We start from the raw sequence: 18,118 nt of genomic DNA on the forward strand, positions 1-18,118 counted from the left end.
ACAACACGCAAGTTTTTGTTAGTCTGAATTCGCTTTCTTGACTGTGTCTTAATGTAACTCCTCTTCCAGCTGTGTAGTGTAGGAGTTTTCAGCTACAGTAGCTGTTTGTGAGTATTTGATTACTTAAGAGGAAATACACTTTCCTCCCTGTGAAACAGTAACTAGAAATATCTTTGTTAGAAATTACTCCCCTCTTTATCCTTAGTAACCCCCTTTCTCCCTGTGTAACAATCAGGATTAACATCTACTGAGGTCAGCAGAGGGACTTTGCTCAGTGGCAGTTTTAATGCTTTTTAGCTGGCAGGGATCCCCGCTCATTGAGAATCAACAGACACATCTAAAGAAAGAATGAATTTCTGTAGTCATATTTAACATTCAGATGGATTTAAACATTTGAGCTGATGCAGTTTGAAAAACAGTTCTTGATGATGCTGTTAATGCCACTTTTTGTAAGACAGGCTTCTGCCCTCCTAATCACAAACTATAGGGGGAAAGATGTTGCCTGGGTCTGGCTGGGATGGAGATAACTTCACAGCAACCCAGGCAGTGCTGTGCTTTGGATCTGTGACTAAAACAGTGCTGGGATCACACCCATGTTTCAGTTATATCCAAACAGTGATTGCACAGCATCTAGGCCTTCTCTGTTTCTCCCTCTGCCCGCCAGGGAGTAGGCTGGGGGTGCACAAGAAGTGTGGGGGGACACGGTTGGGACAGCTGACCCAAAAGGATCTGCTTTTTAATACAGAATAGAGGTGGCAGAGAATCAGAGCTTTGGTTCATATTCTGTGAATTCAGAGCTTCCTACCTTTTGGTGACACCATAAATGTCTTCTATAATAACCTGAAGAACAGCTCGATAAAACAATGATTCTAGAGGCAGCTGCAAAAAATTTTACAAAAGCAAAGATTTAACATTGGCATTGAAATTAAATTCAGAGTAACAAAAGTAGTATTGGCTTCCTTAATTACTTGTTGGCTTGCATTCTTTACAATCAGTCAGAACAGGTTTAAGAGGACAATTTACTAATGTTCTTGCATCTAGTTAAAATTACGTTTTTGGGTTAGATTCTAACATAACCATGAATGTAAGAAAAAAAAAGAAACCCAAACTCTGAGGTAAAAGTTCAAAGGTTGGCAGAGGGAAAAAGAACAGAGGAAAAATGTACTGATCACAATCCAAATTCTACTATACAAAATAAATATAACAATTTACCTTAAACTGTTTTAAACACAAAAGGAGTAATTCCCTAGTTGAATTATCATACACTGTATGCCATGCTGGAAGTAGTATGCTCATGAAAACAGAATACACTGAAAACTTTTTGTCTTTGTGTATGAAATATTTGTTTGCATAAAAATTGTTAATGCTTGCCAATTAAAAATTCACAGCAAAATTTACAGTAAAAGGCTACTGGGGTCACTGGGTTTACACATGGAAAGAAGAGGTCTCTCAGCCTTGCCTTTTAAATATTTGCACAGTTGGTGTCCACCATCCCTAAAAGGATAACTTGCACAACAATAATATGAAGTATTCACAGGGAAAAAATATACAGGGATTAAAAATGAGAATGATGATGTTTTTAACAGGTTCAAGCTTTTGTCATAACAATTTCTTTTTTAACATCAGTTGATGAAACACTGCGATACATTGATCTAAAGCAGGGATATCAGAAAGGACATTTGTACTTAGTTTATATATTAGCTGAAAGACAGCAAAAGAAGTTAGAAAGGGTAGTTTAATACCTTAACTTTTAAGCTGTGCTTTCTTCCCAGACTCTTAATTGTCAAAAGAAAACAGATTCACTAAGTACAATCACAGCAATAAAAATGTGACACATGCTATCTATCAGGATTTGATGTAGTGTATGCTAGCATTTTAGATTCCAGAAATGTAGAAGTTCAGTAAAAGGTCATAGATTAAGAGCATTCAAGGGGGAAAAACACATTTTATCTTAGAATGGCTAAAATAAACAATATTACTTACCATTTGGCCAACTGCAACTCGCTCCAAAGCCTTTAAGAGTGAAGGAATTAAATTACTGATATGTTTATTCTTTATCAGAACATTTTATAAACACACTGTATAAAAGTCAGAGGAGATGACATTTTAAAAGATTAATGGTGTGACATGACACAAGCTTGCACGCTTTAAAGTGTTAATACCTTTAGGGACTCATAATCAGCTCACTCCTGTTATTTTGGTTTATTTATAGGAGAAGCAATGACAACTGACTGTATGGAAATAGACGCATGCAAAATTTGCTTGTTTTTCTTAGTATTGTAAAAGAGGATTATTTTCTGTGAAAGTCCTAAAAAAATATGCATTCTTCTTGAGTCTCTTCCTACCAAAATACAAATAATTCACTTTGCATATTCAACTATATTAAAGTAAATATTAGTTCAATATACAATGAGATGATATATATACTTTAAATACTTTTATTCCCTAGTATTGAGATAAATTGAAATTCTGTACATAAAGTTATACAAAATAAAAACTTCAGAGGGACTGCAGATTAAAATACCATGCATTATCTTTCAGTAGATTCTTCATACCATAGATCCTGAGGTAGGTGTGAGAATGCCTGACTTTTATAATCCATAGTGACAAAGAATGACAAATAATTAGAAACACGGAATATTTTTCTAGAGTTGAAAAGATATTGTGCCTATAAAAATTTCAACTGGGTATTAAAGATCGTAGCAGAAATGAAGACAAAAATTCATTAAATTACCTGATACTACAAAAAATTAGATAACACATCAAAAACGTCTCACCACCTACAGGTCATCATCACCTTTAGTCCTCAAACACCACTACAGTAAAGAAGACCACTTGTCTCTGAATCATCCACCTCTCCTTCTCTTAGTTTTAGAACTGATCTTGTATTCCAGACTGTTCTTCAAACACAGCCCAAGTAGTCGCAGTTCCTCCATTCATGGCTTTGGCCAACTATCAGGTTTGACTTCTGTTGTATAAGCATTAGTTCTCATACTAGCACTTATCTGCTGCTGCTTAGAAGATGGATGTGGGTTCTAACATGTATTGTAAGGTTCTAAAACACAAACTCTCACTCAGAACGTTTAGCCCTTGTAACTTTAACCAATTTGAATGACATGTAATAATGAACATCAGCAATAATGCTGAGTGTCATTGCTCGGCAGACTCAGTTTCTCCTAGCCAGCCCTAGCTCCTTCCCCTAGGAAGATGGGTGCCTGTCTCCCTTGTACCTCCTAGAAGGTGAGGAAAATCCTAGCCATGAAAAATGCATAGAGAGAATTATAACCATAATAACAGTAGAAATATCTAGTGACACAGGAGAACTCTTTGCCTGTTGTGAATGCTTAAACAAAAAAAGTTTTAACTGCCAAATTTCTGTGATTTCTGTGAAATCTAAAATAGATATATATGGCACGATCAGTACTGTCTCTTGGGGGTAATTTGCTTACAAAATTTATCTTTCTACCATTGTTGAAAAACAGCCCAACCTTTTTCTTTCCAAAAAGAAATGAAATGGGAAAGGAAATAGCTAATGAGTCAGCCGAGGAAGAATTAGTATTGTATGACACTGACAAAAAAAAGAGAAAAGGCAAATCTCTTTTAGAAAGCACTTTTTGTGCTAAGTTTTACAGCAACATCTCTAAAATGCACGTTTTTATTCTCGTACCCTGCCAAGAGTAACCCATTTAAGCCTTATGAATACTAAACAACCATCTTCCTATACTTTCTCCTGATACCATTTAGTTATCATGTTAGTTCCAGTTTACATAACCTCGATATATTAGCCTATACCAAGTCTTTAGTCTCATTGCTCTCCATAATGGAGATACAGAGCTAGCAAAAGAGGTGAGCCAGAACCTGATGTGATTCATCCTGATACCAGAAATTAAAAATTAATAGAGGGAAGAAATAGTGGTCTTCTATCTGAAACAGTGGTTGACATTTTCAGTACCTATCTGTTTTTTCAAACTAGAGAACAGTTCATCATCCCATTTTGATGAGGTTAGGTCTTTAAAAGCACTTAATCTCTTGGTGCAATGTTAAAAAGATGTTTCCAGTCTCTTAAGCCACATGGATTTTAGAGCTCTTCTAATTTTTGGAATGGCAGCTTTGTTTAGGTTTTAAACAGTCGGAACATTCAATATTATGAATCATGTGGGCGTTGGGGGAGTTACTGATTGCAATCCTTCTACAATTACCTTGTTCCCCACTAAGTCCTTCGCCAAGAACTATTATCCTGAGGGGTTACCTTGTTTAGGTTTCAACAAAGGTTTGGCCTTTCTGTCCACTCTGAAAATACACTTCTGTCAATACTCATTTTTTCATGCCTTCAGCAAGTATAAAATATAGAAAGCTGGAAGGTCAATACTATTTTTTTTAGATATAATTCATCATGCTTATAACACTAATGATGTTATTCTGTAGAGTCTTGGATTAAAGTCATGGCTCTAGGATTAGAAGCCAAAAACAATGAATCCTGTAACATCTGGATAAAGCTCTCAGTAGGAAAAAGAAAAGAAGGGGAACCATACCAAGCACGCTGACATTCTAGCATTGCGACCACAGCACCAGCCCTTGTCCTTCAAGTACTGACACATGGGAAATCCCCACACTTCCTCTGAGCAATCTGCAAAATGGAGAAAAAAAAATAGGCACAGATCTCATGGTCTATTTTACTCTTACTTATAGAATACACAACATATTCAGCAAGATGAACAGTAGTCAATGATAGTAGAAATGTTCAGTTGTTCTAGTCCAGTGCCAAAAGCCGTGTTAGTGTTATTAAAAACATATTTTCCCCATAATAGATATTTTTGGTTTATGTTGAATTTCTGATAATTTCATATTTTCCAAAACAATTTTAAGTGAGTGTCTTTCATGAAAATCCACTGAAAAAAACTTCTAAGGGACAAGAGAAGAGTATGCAAATACTCATGGCACCACATGCCATGCTGTGCTATGCCATGAGTCACAAGATGTAAGCTGGGCAGTCGTGCAATGTAGCAGAACTTCAGTATAGCATCTCATTGGGTTCTTCTTCTATCATAAACATCTTTTAAACATCACACAGTACAATGTCTATTTGTTTATTTCAGTTCTGAAGGCCCTTGCTTTGCTGTGAGGCAGAATGTTTGTTTTCCAGAAAAGAGCAGCTGCAAAGGCTCTTGCTGTTTCTTCATAACAGCAAGAAGTATTTGCATCACAATCTGTGCTCAGTTTGTTTCAGTATCATTAATATTTTGAATAGCAACACAATTCTTCATGTTTAACACTCAAGCAAATGTGGGAAAACTAAAGTACAGGGATTACTTTATAGATGTTCATAATACTCAGTTTTAAAACTCTAGAATGTTTTGAATTTTCATTAGTGCATTTGTCAGCTGATTTTTTGGAACACTGAATAAGAATTACTACTTTCTTTTAAAAAAAAAAAATTGGCTAGGATCCTGGTTTTTTAGCATAGAAAGATGACTCGGGCATATTTAAAGATAAATCAATGTAATGGGGTTAAAAAAAGGACAGCAGAAATACGACTCTTCAAATTTACCAAAAGTCTGAGATACATAAATGTAAGTAGAATTCATTTTGTGAAAAGTTAAACAAAGAAAAAGGGAAATGGGAAACTATAAATGATCTAACTCTCCTTCCCACAGTGAAAGCCCTCAGTTTTCTAGTACTCCCCAGTCTTTGCTGATCCCTGGAGAGTAACAGCAAGCAGGTAATCTTCTGCAGGCAACCTCACGCTTTGCTCTTCTTTTAGCCCTGAGAAATGTCAGAGGCTCTTTGTGAATGAATACTGGTTTGAGGACCATGACTGAAGAATAGGATTTTAATTCTGGGCATTTAGCAGGAGAAAGAAAATTTCTTTAGATATAAAGATGAAATCTGACAAAACAGATTGCAACAGCTTTCAGCAATAGGATTGTACTAAGAATTTGTAAGTGCCTCACGACAAGATATAAAACATTAATTAACTTCAAGTGTAATTATTGAGTACACGGAATAAAACTGAGTACTTCTACTACAGGGATGGTAATAAGAATTTACTGAATATATTATTTGCAAAGGAAACAATGACTGCCATGGTTCCCATTGTATGATTGATATTAATAAATCATTCTAATACATATGTTAAAATATTTCAAAATAAAAATTTGCAAACCGAGTTAGAAAGATGGAATCATTGATCTTTTCAGGTTATCCCTTCTAATTTACACCTTTTCCTCTAGGCAAACTAATCATCCATGCAAGTTAGAGTTGTTACCCACTGAGCTACAATCTCAATATTAGTGCACTATACTCATGCATAATTCTGAAGAATTTATGACACCTTTGAAAAAGATAATCAGGCACCAACTTCATTTAAATTATCAAAACTGAAAAGTAGAAGAAAAAGAGAGAGAAACTAATGCTCTAACATAGAAATTTTTGTGTATATCCAAAGCTGGCCACATAACTATAATATCACCTTGAGTTCTATTTATTTTTTCATAAGCACAAAACCACAACAAATTGCAGGAGGAATATATTGCTATAAAGTTCATATATTTATCAGCTGCATTTTAAAACCCTGAAAATTCTGTTAATTCCAGCAACTATTTTCAGATATACTTAATATTATATAGCTCATTAATTACTATATTGTGCTTCTATCTGACAACACAGCAGCTGTTCTAAATGATGTAAATCTCCAAAAACACTCAAGCAACATTTTAAGTATGGGTATTCTACGGAAGATTTCACAGCAAACAGCAGAAGTGTTCAACAGCGCATGAAGCAATCATGTTATAATTTGGTATAAAGGAGCCAACCAGACAGAATTGTCCTCCCCATGAGAAGTTAACAAAATGGGAAATACTAGGTAATTGTTCGATAAGCTGACCTGAAGCTACACTAGGGTATAATCCTAGAACCTATCAGTGAAATAGTGATTACTTTACCTCTAAGCTAACCGCCTAAAAAGATGAGATCACACATTGAATAAAATGAATTGGTGCAAAGGTTGCACCAAAATAAATCCCTGCAAAAAAATTAGTAATTCTTTCTGTTCTAGAACAAAATCTATAAACCGTGATATAATTTTAATGTGGAGAAAGAGAACATAGGAAAGATAATAGAGTTAAAAAACAGGAAACATAATAGAGCTAAAGCAGCATCATGAAAAGTTGTATCCTAGTTTGCCTTTGTGGAACAGGATGGTTCATTGGAAACTTACACAGACAAAATATTGATTAAAGTAGTTTGAAGATACTTGCTGTTATTTTCCACTGTCCCTATAAATTGGATACATCTGATTGAAGTGAGGAAACATTCTCATCAAAATCACCCAGTTACACATAGCAGGGTAAGACAAAGTGCGTATTACACAGAAACACATAATGCTGAATAAAACTGAAAAGAATGATTCCAGCCATTAGCCATGGGACAAATTCCTATTATTTCCCAATGACCATTTTACTAACAGTCATAGTTTCAGGGAGAGTTAAACAAGAAGTTAAACAAACTAATCCTGTCCTTACCATTCTTTTTGACATTAAATAACATTTTCCTGATAGCCACAATATCTTCTATCATAGAAAATGATTTTAATAGGAACTTTCCAAATTTTCACGACTGTTTTTCCATTACAATTTTTTTCATGTCTTTTGAAAAATGAAGGAACTTGGTGGATTTACTAACTCTTCTTGTGACCACGGGGATGTCTTGTGACTGACTAATTTCAGCTAATTTCTCACTGTAACAGGCAGAAATGCTATATCGAGAAGCTATCTTGACTTCAGTTTATAACATACTTGAAATTCTGTGGAGGAGATTAACACTTTGGGAAACACGTACAAGTACATCCAGATGACAGCCACAACTGAAAAATATTTGTAGAATTTTTCACTCGGTGCTGTCTAGCAAAGGAGAACACAAAGCCTCAGGTCTATATTGGTAAAAAATTTTAAATTTGAGTAAATGTAGTCTCATACTTTGTCATCAATTGAGTAAGACTAAATTTTGTATGAAGTATGTCAGAGTACCTTTCCACTTCTTCTGGGAACCCAATGTTACTACTGTTTTTTAATATTTTGTCAGAACTAATTTCTTATTTTTTAACTTAGTCTTGGAAGTCATATGGTATTTCCTGTCCTTTAATTATTTAGATGTTTTTGTAAGACCTTCAGGAACCTGCTGTTAAATTTTGTAGAGGAACTGGACTTCAGCACTCTTCCATTTTGTGTATTGTTTGTAATACTACAAGAGTAGTGACCTATACCATTTGGAGCACCTGTACTATTTTGAACTTTGTTTGTAAAGGATTTTCTCCCTTTCTGTTTAACTTCCAAATGATAGAAATGACAATACATACGGACATCTGGTATACTGAAAACATTATACTGAGCAGTAAAAAAGAATAAATCACAACAAGGCTTCAGAAAAGTCTTATTGTTGTTACCATCCTATTCACAGATCCATTAAGATTCTTACTGGCTCAGCAGAGTTTCAAAGAGTTTTCTTAAGAGTTGTTTAGCTAACAAAACAATTAAGTGTAGCTAGGAAACAGGATTTCCAAAATATAGAAGACTGAATGTTTTCTATTTGTGCTTCCTTTTTTGGTAGTTATAGAAAAAATATCTGGCAGTAGAAGTAGGATGAAAGGATTTCACTGGCTAATCCTTCTGTATGCGCACAGAGGTTTCCAAGAAAGTTCAAGAGAATGGGACGAGCTTCTCCACTATTAGGCCTTACATAGTTCTTCAACGCTAAGTAAGATACTATAATTTCTAGTGTGCTAACATTTAAAATTTACTTTGCACTGCTACAGCACCATATAGTTTCTATGAAACAACAGGACCAACAGGTTTTATTCCTACTAGACAAATAAGCTTAACTAGGGTTCCATGTGATCTCGAAGTTTCTTGTTTACCTTCCTTTGCTAACATTTCATAAAAAGTATTTGCATTTGTGCCTCTTACCTTTTTATTTTCTTGCAATTCCCAACTGTTCCAAACTGCAGTTCCCCATATAACAACTAATTTGTTATGTTTTCTGCTTAATTCTTCTGGAAGGGATAGATTTATTGAGTATTGAACACTACTTGTTAAAATCATCCTGGCAGAAATGATCCAAATTTTGTCATGAAACAATGTCTATCCCAATGGTTAACAGAGAATTTATGAATAAAAAAATAATCAGGGTTTAGCTTCACCTTTGTAGTACAGTTTTGATGATTATAATTTCTGTTTCTTCATCTGGTCTTTAAAAACAAAGTAACACAAATAAGTTATGAAAAATGGCAAATAGAGGATGCTGATTTTCTTGAAATGTACTTTACCTTTCTATTCTACTTTTAAGATTTTAAGATTTTCTAGTATATACATGACAACAACAGAAGAGGTTCATTTTCTAGTAATGAAGTTTATCAGATCGTAAATAGCATGTGGCAAAAAGAAGGCAGAAATATGCTGTTAGTGCACAGGCTCAAGCTCCCCCTCTATGCATTGTAGTTTGTTTAAGAACTCATATTCTCCTTAGAAAAAAAAACACTGCTTATTTCATTCCTAAACTTTATCTTACACAATCTATGATTGAAATGTTGCGAAACCCTAGCCTCTTGAAGTGTTTCAGCATGAGAACATAACTTCAAGAGAAAGAGAGCTTATTCTAATTTAGTACAGTTAATGCTGACTGTACACCCCCAGCTAGTGCTGTATGAAATCACTCACACAATAGTTTTTAGTGACAGATATCTTACATTCTTTAAAATTACCATTAAGACTCAAATCAGTTTCTGTATTGAACTTTACGTATCTTTTTTTCCCATTTATTTTAATACAGAAATGTATTAATGATTTGAAATTATACTATTAAAATGTTAATATTAAGAATTTGAAATGTATTTCAAAATGGCAGAAGTATTATCAGTAGTTCCTAGTAATACCATTCAGTGAGTTATCATTGCAGTATAATCTTTTCAGTTCTAAATACTTAAATATATCTTTGTCTCTTATCACTTAAAAACCGCATTGGATAAACACACCCACATCTACATTTATTTATGAAGTGTGATGAATATCAGCCCATGTAAAATATTGCATGTAGCAACAGAGTCAGTTAATGTAGAAGAGAACTTCAGTTTCTGTTTTATATTTTCTTATCTTTTTTTTTTATTACAACACTCACATTTCCTACTCATTTGCTATTATTTTGATATTAACATCTATTTCAGCTGAGTCCTTCCTGATGTCTTAGTGTCTGATCTTTGTCCATCCTAACAGACTGCACCATTAATTTCCAAATTCCACTACAGTTATGAACTATAATTCCCCACTTTCCCTTTCTACTTCAGTATATGATTTAGGTTTTTAAGATGCTTAATTCCCACTGATTCATGGAGCTGTTTTTCAAAGGTTTTATTGATTTTTTTCTTCATTTTCTCTATTTCAAAGCATGAGAAACTTGGAATTCAGATACTTATTAATTAACTTCAGTTGCATTTTTGTATTTCATATCCAGTGCACTGGAGTGTCTATGATCTCTTTCTGTGATCATGAAAGAAAAAAAAAAAAACAAAGACGAAAAGAAATGCAAGAGTATGTGACTGCTCTATTTTCAACCACTCTTGGGCAGCTAGAGAATAATCAAGGGAAAAACAAAAGGAGTGTCAATTTTACAGAAAAAGCACAACTGACTGAAGATCAGACACAGCTGTCAGTGTGAGGTAATTGTACAAGGACTGCCAAGCACATTGAAAAGTCTCTGTATTAATCATAGACTTGTTGGCCAGCAATGCTTCGAGATTCTCACCAAAGACATATAGATAAGGTTAATGTGACATGGCATCTAAAACCTGTGTTCATGGATGAATCCACAAGGCTGGCACTAAGATCTGCTCTTCAGCTATTTAGTTGAAAGAGCAGTACTCGAGAGGTAACACCCACAGGAATTGTCACTGCTTGGGTAGTTCCTGACATATTGGTGGCCAAGATAAAAAAAAAAAAGCTGTAATAGATAGGACTAAATTATTCCCTTTCCCCTCATTCTTAATTATCCTCTGTCCCATAATTCCTATTTTAGTATTTGAAGTTTGAAAATCAATGCATTCCTAAGAGTGTATGGTAAATGGGCAATTGCACCTTTACTCATATAAAAAGCTGTGATCTAAAAAGCCTTGAGAGGATTTCCTTCTGTCTAACTAGAGCCTTCCTTCTTCCAAAGCATATAGCCAGCATTTCTAGAAGCATAAAACTAAAGAAGAAAAAAGCAGGGCACATTTGAGAACTGAAATGGTATTAAAAATGAAAATCCATTTCCCTTCTTATCTTTAATATTTTTGTCCTCCTTTTTTTTTAATTAATCAGATTCTTTAAAAATATTCTTATTAAAATGTTCTTTGTAGAGAAAGGGATTTTTTTTATCTATTACTCTGAACACAGTAAGACATGATTAATAATAGAAACATATTACTGAAAACTAAAAGAAAACCACCTAAAGACTAAAAGAAGGGCACCACCAAGTGAAAGACGAGTAGACGGTTACTGACAGTTTTATGTCAGTCCTGGTATGTCCGTAGGGGCCACAGTAAGGTAGGGAGAGACCCCATTCTTCTAGACTACTACTTGGAAGGCTTTGAATGCCTTACAATCTAGACAAATCAGAGAAGCAGAGTGCGGATGGAGATGACGAGCTCAGGCTGAGAAGTAGCTCAGTGAAGAATCCTGATCTCCCAGGAGAAAAAAGAGTTCATTCTAGAACTAGCAACAAACCCAGGGACTGCCATAAAAGTTGAGGTTAGTAGATGTAACAGAAAATTAAAATAAATTCTTTGCTAACACTGTATTAAAATATTGCTTCTTAGTTCTGTTACCAAATTCTAGGAAGTTAGCACTAGTCACATGAAAAATCAACAACAGAAATGTGAAACTCCAACTCAAACACCCAGTGAATAAGAAAGAAACGTGGTATATATAATATATTAAATACTATGCCACTTCCAATTATACAATTCAAAAGACAGTAGTCATTTTCCAAATGTACAAACCAAAATATTTACTAGTCAAAAGAACATCATATTCTGGTACTCAAAATTGTCAAATAATATTAAAAATTTTACAGTTTTGCAAAGTGCTAATTACAACTGTATTGAATGGAAAGGAAAATGACCCCTAATTTTAAAGTTAAATTACCTGGAAAAAAAATCTCATCTTTACTGGTAAACATAATAAATGTATAAACTCTCTTTAGTGAAAAAATTAAATGGAATTATAGGCTAAAAAAAATAAATCCATAAATTATCCTATAAATGTATAAGCTAAAGGAAGAGTATTTAAGCTAAAGGAAGAGTATTTTAATATAAACTCTTTATACTGTGATCACATATTTTTCTCAATTTTCTTGTGTAGAAAAAAGTTATTTTCTTAGACTGGACAATGGGATATCCTGCAGTTGCTTTTAATAAATTCCACACAAAAGAGAGATGAATTTCAACTCTAGAAAAGTGTGTTTTTACACACTAAACTTGTCTATCTCTTTCATTTAGAGAAAACTCCCACTGAAGCCAATTACTGCCTTTTCATACCACCAGACATCTCTCTAAGCACTCAGTTAGCAAGGCGTGACACAAATTTTAAAAAGTAAAAGAATACATATCCTAAATCAGACAAATCCCATTTGCAAAGTAGAAGAAAGAGATATAATATATGCATAGACACAATGTGTAGCTCTGCTTATATATCTTTTAATGTAACCAGGAATATTAACAGAACTGTATTTTATATGTCCTACTTCTAATTCTCCTCATCCCAGTCATCATTAGCTGGGAAATTTATGTCTTGTCTTGGTGGAAATAGGTCTCCTGTTACAAACATGAGGTACTCCCATGTAAGACCTGCAGGAGTGGATACCATTATTGTAATACATGAGTCATCTTCTGCATGACAAACCCTGTAACATCCAAGTTGGAATTAACACTCAAAGGTCACACTGTACATTATATCTTTCTTACCGAGGCCTTGAAATTGCAATACTCACTGCAGAATACTATGCCTAAAAGAAACTCTGCTGAAGTCATTCAAATACCACAAATTGTTTAGCCTACTTATGTGTTGTGGACTGAAGGATTAGAACATGTACAATTTTATATTTATTTTGACATTATTCTACAAAGAAGTGTAAAAAAGCAATACCCTAAGACTTACAAAAATCCATCATTGTCACTAAAACTGTGGAAGATATATTAAATGACTTTGCAGAAACTATATTTCAAGATGGGAAAAAGTTTTCTGATGTTGTGTATTTGAAAACAGCCTTTGCTTTCAAAAGAAAGCTTTCTCTTTTTCGTATAGAATCACAGAATCATAGAATCATCTAGGTTGGAAGGGACCTTCAAGATTTCAGTTTGAAAGATTTTTTCTGTTTGTTCTCCCTTGACAATTATGACAATGTGTTTATTTGCCTAGTTGGGTATAAAATGCACCATGTAAGAGATTTTATGTTGAAACAATTTTTTTTTCTGTTTCAAAAAAGGTAAATAGGCAATTATTCTATACTTCATTTTTTCAAAAGACTATTATTACATTCCTGCAGATGTTACTGAAATAAATGGTATATTGAACATATGTAGTTCATCATGTTCATGATATTTTGTTTCCAGAAAATTCATATTAGAGTCTCTAATTACTGCTGGAGAAACAGGCATTAGTTCACAACCCCTAAGCTCTTTACTTTCAACAAACAAAGGCTGTCACTATGCACAGACTCTATTCTTACAGAAGTCCGGGAAGGAATTACCCTATTCAGACCAGCAGAAAATATACAGCAACATTGTGCCTCAACAATGTTATAAGTACTACCTTCCAAACAGGAGAGTAATCTTGCTTACCAAGGATTTATAGCTCTAGTAATTCTTCTGCTCTTGGTATAATGAGTCTTTTTGTACTTAATCTCGTAACAGTCATTATAAAAAAAAAAGTAAATTTTTTCTCTTCTCAGCTATGTAATTTTTATTATGTTCTAAATATTCTGACTCTATTTCAGAGCATGAAAGTGTTAGGGTGTTATTCTGAATCTCCTTGAGAGCACAAGCTGTTTAACAGATAACTTTCTTAGGTCAGTAGTGTAATTGGCAGAATCAAACAAAACAATATAAAAAAATTCTGTATGTTCTTTTGATAATAATTTGTATAGATCCCAATTTTTCTTTATCTTTAATCTCAAATCTCTTTGACCTTTTGCAGATTCTGGAGTGTCTAGAGGATTTCTTATAAATAGATAGTAGTTATAGGACTATCATTCTGATAAAGCTATAAAGGATTGCTCAAGGAAACAAAGCATGGAAGAAAAGCTAAATGCAGTTCTTAAGCCACATTCCTGCTTCACAGAAGGAGCTCACTGGCTGAGTTATCTAAAATTGATGGATCCCTAGAAGTAGTTATAGAAAACCAGAAGTTGTAAACAGCAAAAAATTGCCAAGGCAATGTGGATTTCGTGCAAAAACTAAAAACAGGCTGAAACTGCCAAACTGCAGTGTGCAACTTCCTGATTAAAGCTCTTTGGTTCTAGAAATCTGAAAAGCAGGTAATGTAATATTAATGCTTATGAGAGCTCAAGGGAAGGTCCAGGGAACTTGCAAACAGGAAGCCTCATGTTTATATGGAGAGAAAGTATTTTAAAGAACAGAGGCATTGAATATATGAGCAAATACAACATATTTGGGAAAAGTCAATGTGACTTTCTTAAAGGGAGGTCATATCTTACAAACATAGTGGAATTTTTTTTTGAAGGCTTCAAGTAACACTTAGACAAGAAAGATATAGTGGCATTCCAAATGGCATTCAACAAGACCATTACAGAAACTATCAAAACACAGAACCAGATAAAAAGTATTCCTATGGGTGAGGAATTGACAGAAACAAAGGATGGGAATAGAAGACCATTTTTCACAGAGGACAGAGATCACCAGCAGAGGCCCAAGGAGACTTGTGCTGGAACAGGTTGTTGATCAAATTCATAAATGATCTGGAAAAGTTACTGAAGACTAGGAGAAAGTTTGCTGACACGCTTAAGGGTAATAAAAAATAGAGCCATTTCTAATAAAAATTAGAGATGAAATGGCATATAAAATTCAATGTGATTCATTTGAAAGTGATTCAAATTGCTAAAGATATTAACTTTACATATACAATGAACAGCTTTGAACTGAGAGCTGACAGTTCAATGAAAAGATCAGCTCAGCACTAAGAAGAGGAAAAAATATTAAGAATTATTAAGGGAAAAAACCCCAGAAAACACTATTATGCTACTATATAAATCCATGCTGCACCTGAATCTCGAATACTGTGTTTGGATTTGTTTTTCTCACCTGTCATAACAAGTAATAGCATCCAAAAACATGCAGAGAAGAGAAACAGGATTGTCAGAAGTAATACAAAAAAATAAAACTGTGAAACAGATAATGGGGGAATGAAAAATCTGTAAAATCATGAAAGGGATGGAGAAAATAAATAGAGAAAGAGGTGCACTGGGCTTTACACTCAAATTGAAGGGATATAAAAAAGAAACATGCAGTTAGTGGCCCTAAAACAACTAAAAGGAAATGTTTCTACGTACAACAAGCAGTTGATTTCTTACTGTAGCATGCTATAGATCCTAAGAGTTTACATATGTTCAAAAGTAGGAAGGATTTCTGCTTCCTGAAGGATTCAAGGCATAAAAATCCATCAAGGGTTCTTTAATGCAAATATATAACCTTTTCCAAGAAGCTCATGCTGGAAGCATGAGAGTGTATTTGGAGGAAGCATTGCTAGGTGCTCCCTATGATTTCATACTCTTCTCTATATGCCTGCTATTGCCCTCTCTGGATGACAAGATACTGGAAGAGAAGAAACTTCGATGTTAACAGATTTCCATGTCTCTGTTCTGGAGGATGAAGCCAGGCTGTATTTTTATTCTGAATCTTCATTCCATTTTGTTATCAAAATATTATTTTATGTAAAAACTAATTAGTCTTCTTTCATATACTGATGCCAATCTGTCAAAAAAAGGCCTGAGAACGTGACATAAGCAATGCAGACATTCAAAATGTACTCTCAGGTCTACACACGTAGCAGACAGAGTACAAAAGCAAGCTAATTCATTAACACATGAAATGGGTCGTGAATGGCAAAGAATTACAGACACTCATTACCAGTAGCAGTGAAGACAAAAAGAATTTTGCAAAATTTTTAGCTATTTTAAGGACTAAACAATCTTGAAAAACCCAACTAAACATATTTCTAATATAACATCATGAATATGATGAAAGTTTGGTGCTTATTTCAAAGTTGGGACTATCTCAGTGGATTCACGCCAATTTAAACTAATTGAAGATCTGTTTCATGGTGTGTTTCAATCATAAAAATAACATGGAAACTATATCACTCAACTTCTTCATTCTTTAATAAACTCCATTAATATTAATGAAATTACAACAAATCTGTATCCAACAGTGTTAAGCTTGGATCATCGCCAAAGGACAATTATTTATCTTTAGCAATTCTGAAATCCTAGAGGATTCATATTACAAAGTGATACCAAAATTTTGCATGCATTTTTCAGTACCAGGACAGAGTAATTATTGAGTAAAGATTATTTAAGATTAATAAGTAATTCCAAACAATGATATAAAATTCTCAATAGCCTCTTCTGAGATTGCAATTAAATGGAATTAAATGTATTTTTTCCTTCCCGTGAGATTTTTCAGCTGAAAGTAATCTTAATTACCCTCATCAAAATCCTTCACGCACAGCCTACTTTGTCTCTTTGTATACACTGCCAAACCTAGTCCAGATAGTAGTGAAAAACAAGTAACCCAACTTGGTTTCGGCCTTCCATGGCATCTATCTTCCAAGTCATAGTGGTATCACAGTTTACCTCTAGGATTCCAAATAAAGGAGAGGAACTACTTAAACTACCTTTTTTTGTTTTTTTCCCATGAGAAAGACTAAATTTTCATTAGCTAAAGACTCAGTTCCTTGTGTTTGTATTTTTCCCAAAAATCACATCACTAAACAGGATTTTGGAGGAGTAGGGGACAGTGGGGAAGAAAAATGTTCTTCTGTTTCAGGAAATAGAATCAGTTGTCATCAAAATAATTTGCAAAATCCACACCTAGGGTATGCTTTAGGTACTGTGCATTACAGAAGCCTTGGCTTTCTCAATTACCGTCTCTGACTGTGTATGCACACAAAATTGTAAAAGTGAGATAGTTTCATGTTTTAATATATTTTTGCTACACTTATTAATGAAAAATACTTTAATAACTTCAATAGGTAATGCTGTCATTTCATGCCTGCAAAACTTACCTAGTTAATATTTTTTCAAGTTTCATATTTTTTTCAGGATCAATTTTGATAGAAAACATCTGGGGTTTAGTGACTAGTTACCTCTGTCACAAATTCATGGAAATGTGCCCTGTGCAGCAATATCTAAAGATGCCTTGGAAAGGAAATCAAGCTTTTTGATCTTTTGCTTGGAAGTGTTTTCCTTTGTTGCCATGGTATCAGTGATAGCTATTTTAAGACACTGGCTGTGGAGTATCTTTGAAAATATACCTAGGCAACACATACATCATCTGTACTCTAATACTTCTAAAACAGTGACTAATATTTCCACATTTCAGTGGAATGGAGTGATGTGAAGCCATTACATTTGTGTAAGGAATCCTTCAGAAAATTCAGTTTTGAAGTTTTTGTCCCCTGAATCCACCTTATTCAAAGCCTCTTCAGTTTTCGCAAATCTGACAAAATTCTCTATGCAAATTGTGACTATTCTTTTCATCCCTTCCAGTTCCTTTAATTATATTCACTAGATTGCAAAAGTTAGAGCCTAACAAATGTAGCCGCAGCCTATATTTACCCAAGTTGAGAATCTGAGACTTTTACTCTTCTGCAAAAGGTTTGCTGACTCCTTCCAAAGTGCCTTATCGACAAGCTACACAGCTTCCAGGACAGTCTTCCTAGAGCAGTGACCTGATATTGGAAATCCTTAAAAAAGCTGGCATTAATGACTTGCAGTACTAAAGCTAACCTCAGAAAAGGTTTCTATCAGACAGCTATCATTGAAGCTACCTATACAACTACACCTATATCATCTTTCA

The 18,118-nt window shown here is 34.2% G+C and overlaps 1 protein-coding gene across 1 annotated transcript in view; it reads right to left on the reverse strand.

Annotated features, from left to right (window-relative positions):
- Positions 1–18,118, reverse strand: part of METTL25 (methyltransferase like 25) — a 58,141-nt gene that overhangs the window by 16,994 nt on the left and 23,029 nt on the right. Inside the window, exons 7-9 of the mRNA XM_014963311.1 lie at positions 4,533–4,627; positions 1,984–2,013; positions 806–879 (exon numbers count right to left, since the gene is read on the reverse strand). Coding sequence (XP_014818797.1) covers positions 806–879; positions 1,984–2,013; positions 4,533–4,627 — 199 coding nt within the window. The remainder of the gene's footprint in view (positions 1–805; positions 880–1,983; positions 2,014–4,532; positions 4,628–18,118) is intronic.

Source organism: Calidris pugnax, unplaced genomic scaffold, assembly GCF_001431845.1.
Source record: "Calidris pugnax isolate Ruff unplaced genomic scaffold, ASM143184v1 scaffold44, whole genome shotgun sequence".
Lineage (NCBI taxonomy): Eukaryota > Metazoa > Chordata > Aves > Charadriiformes > Scolopacidae > Calidris > Calidris pugnax.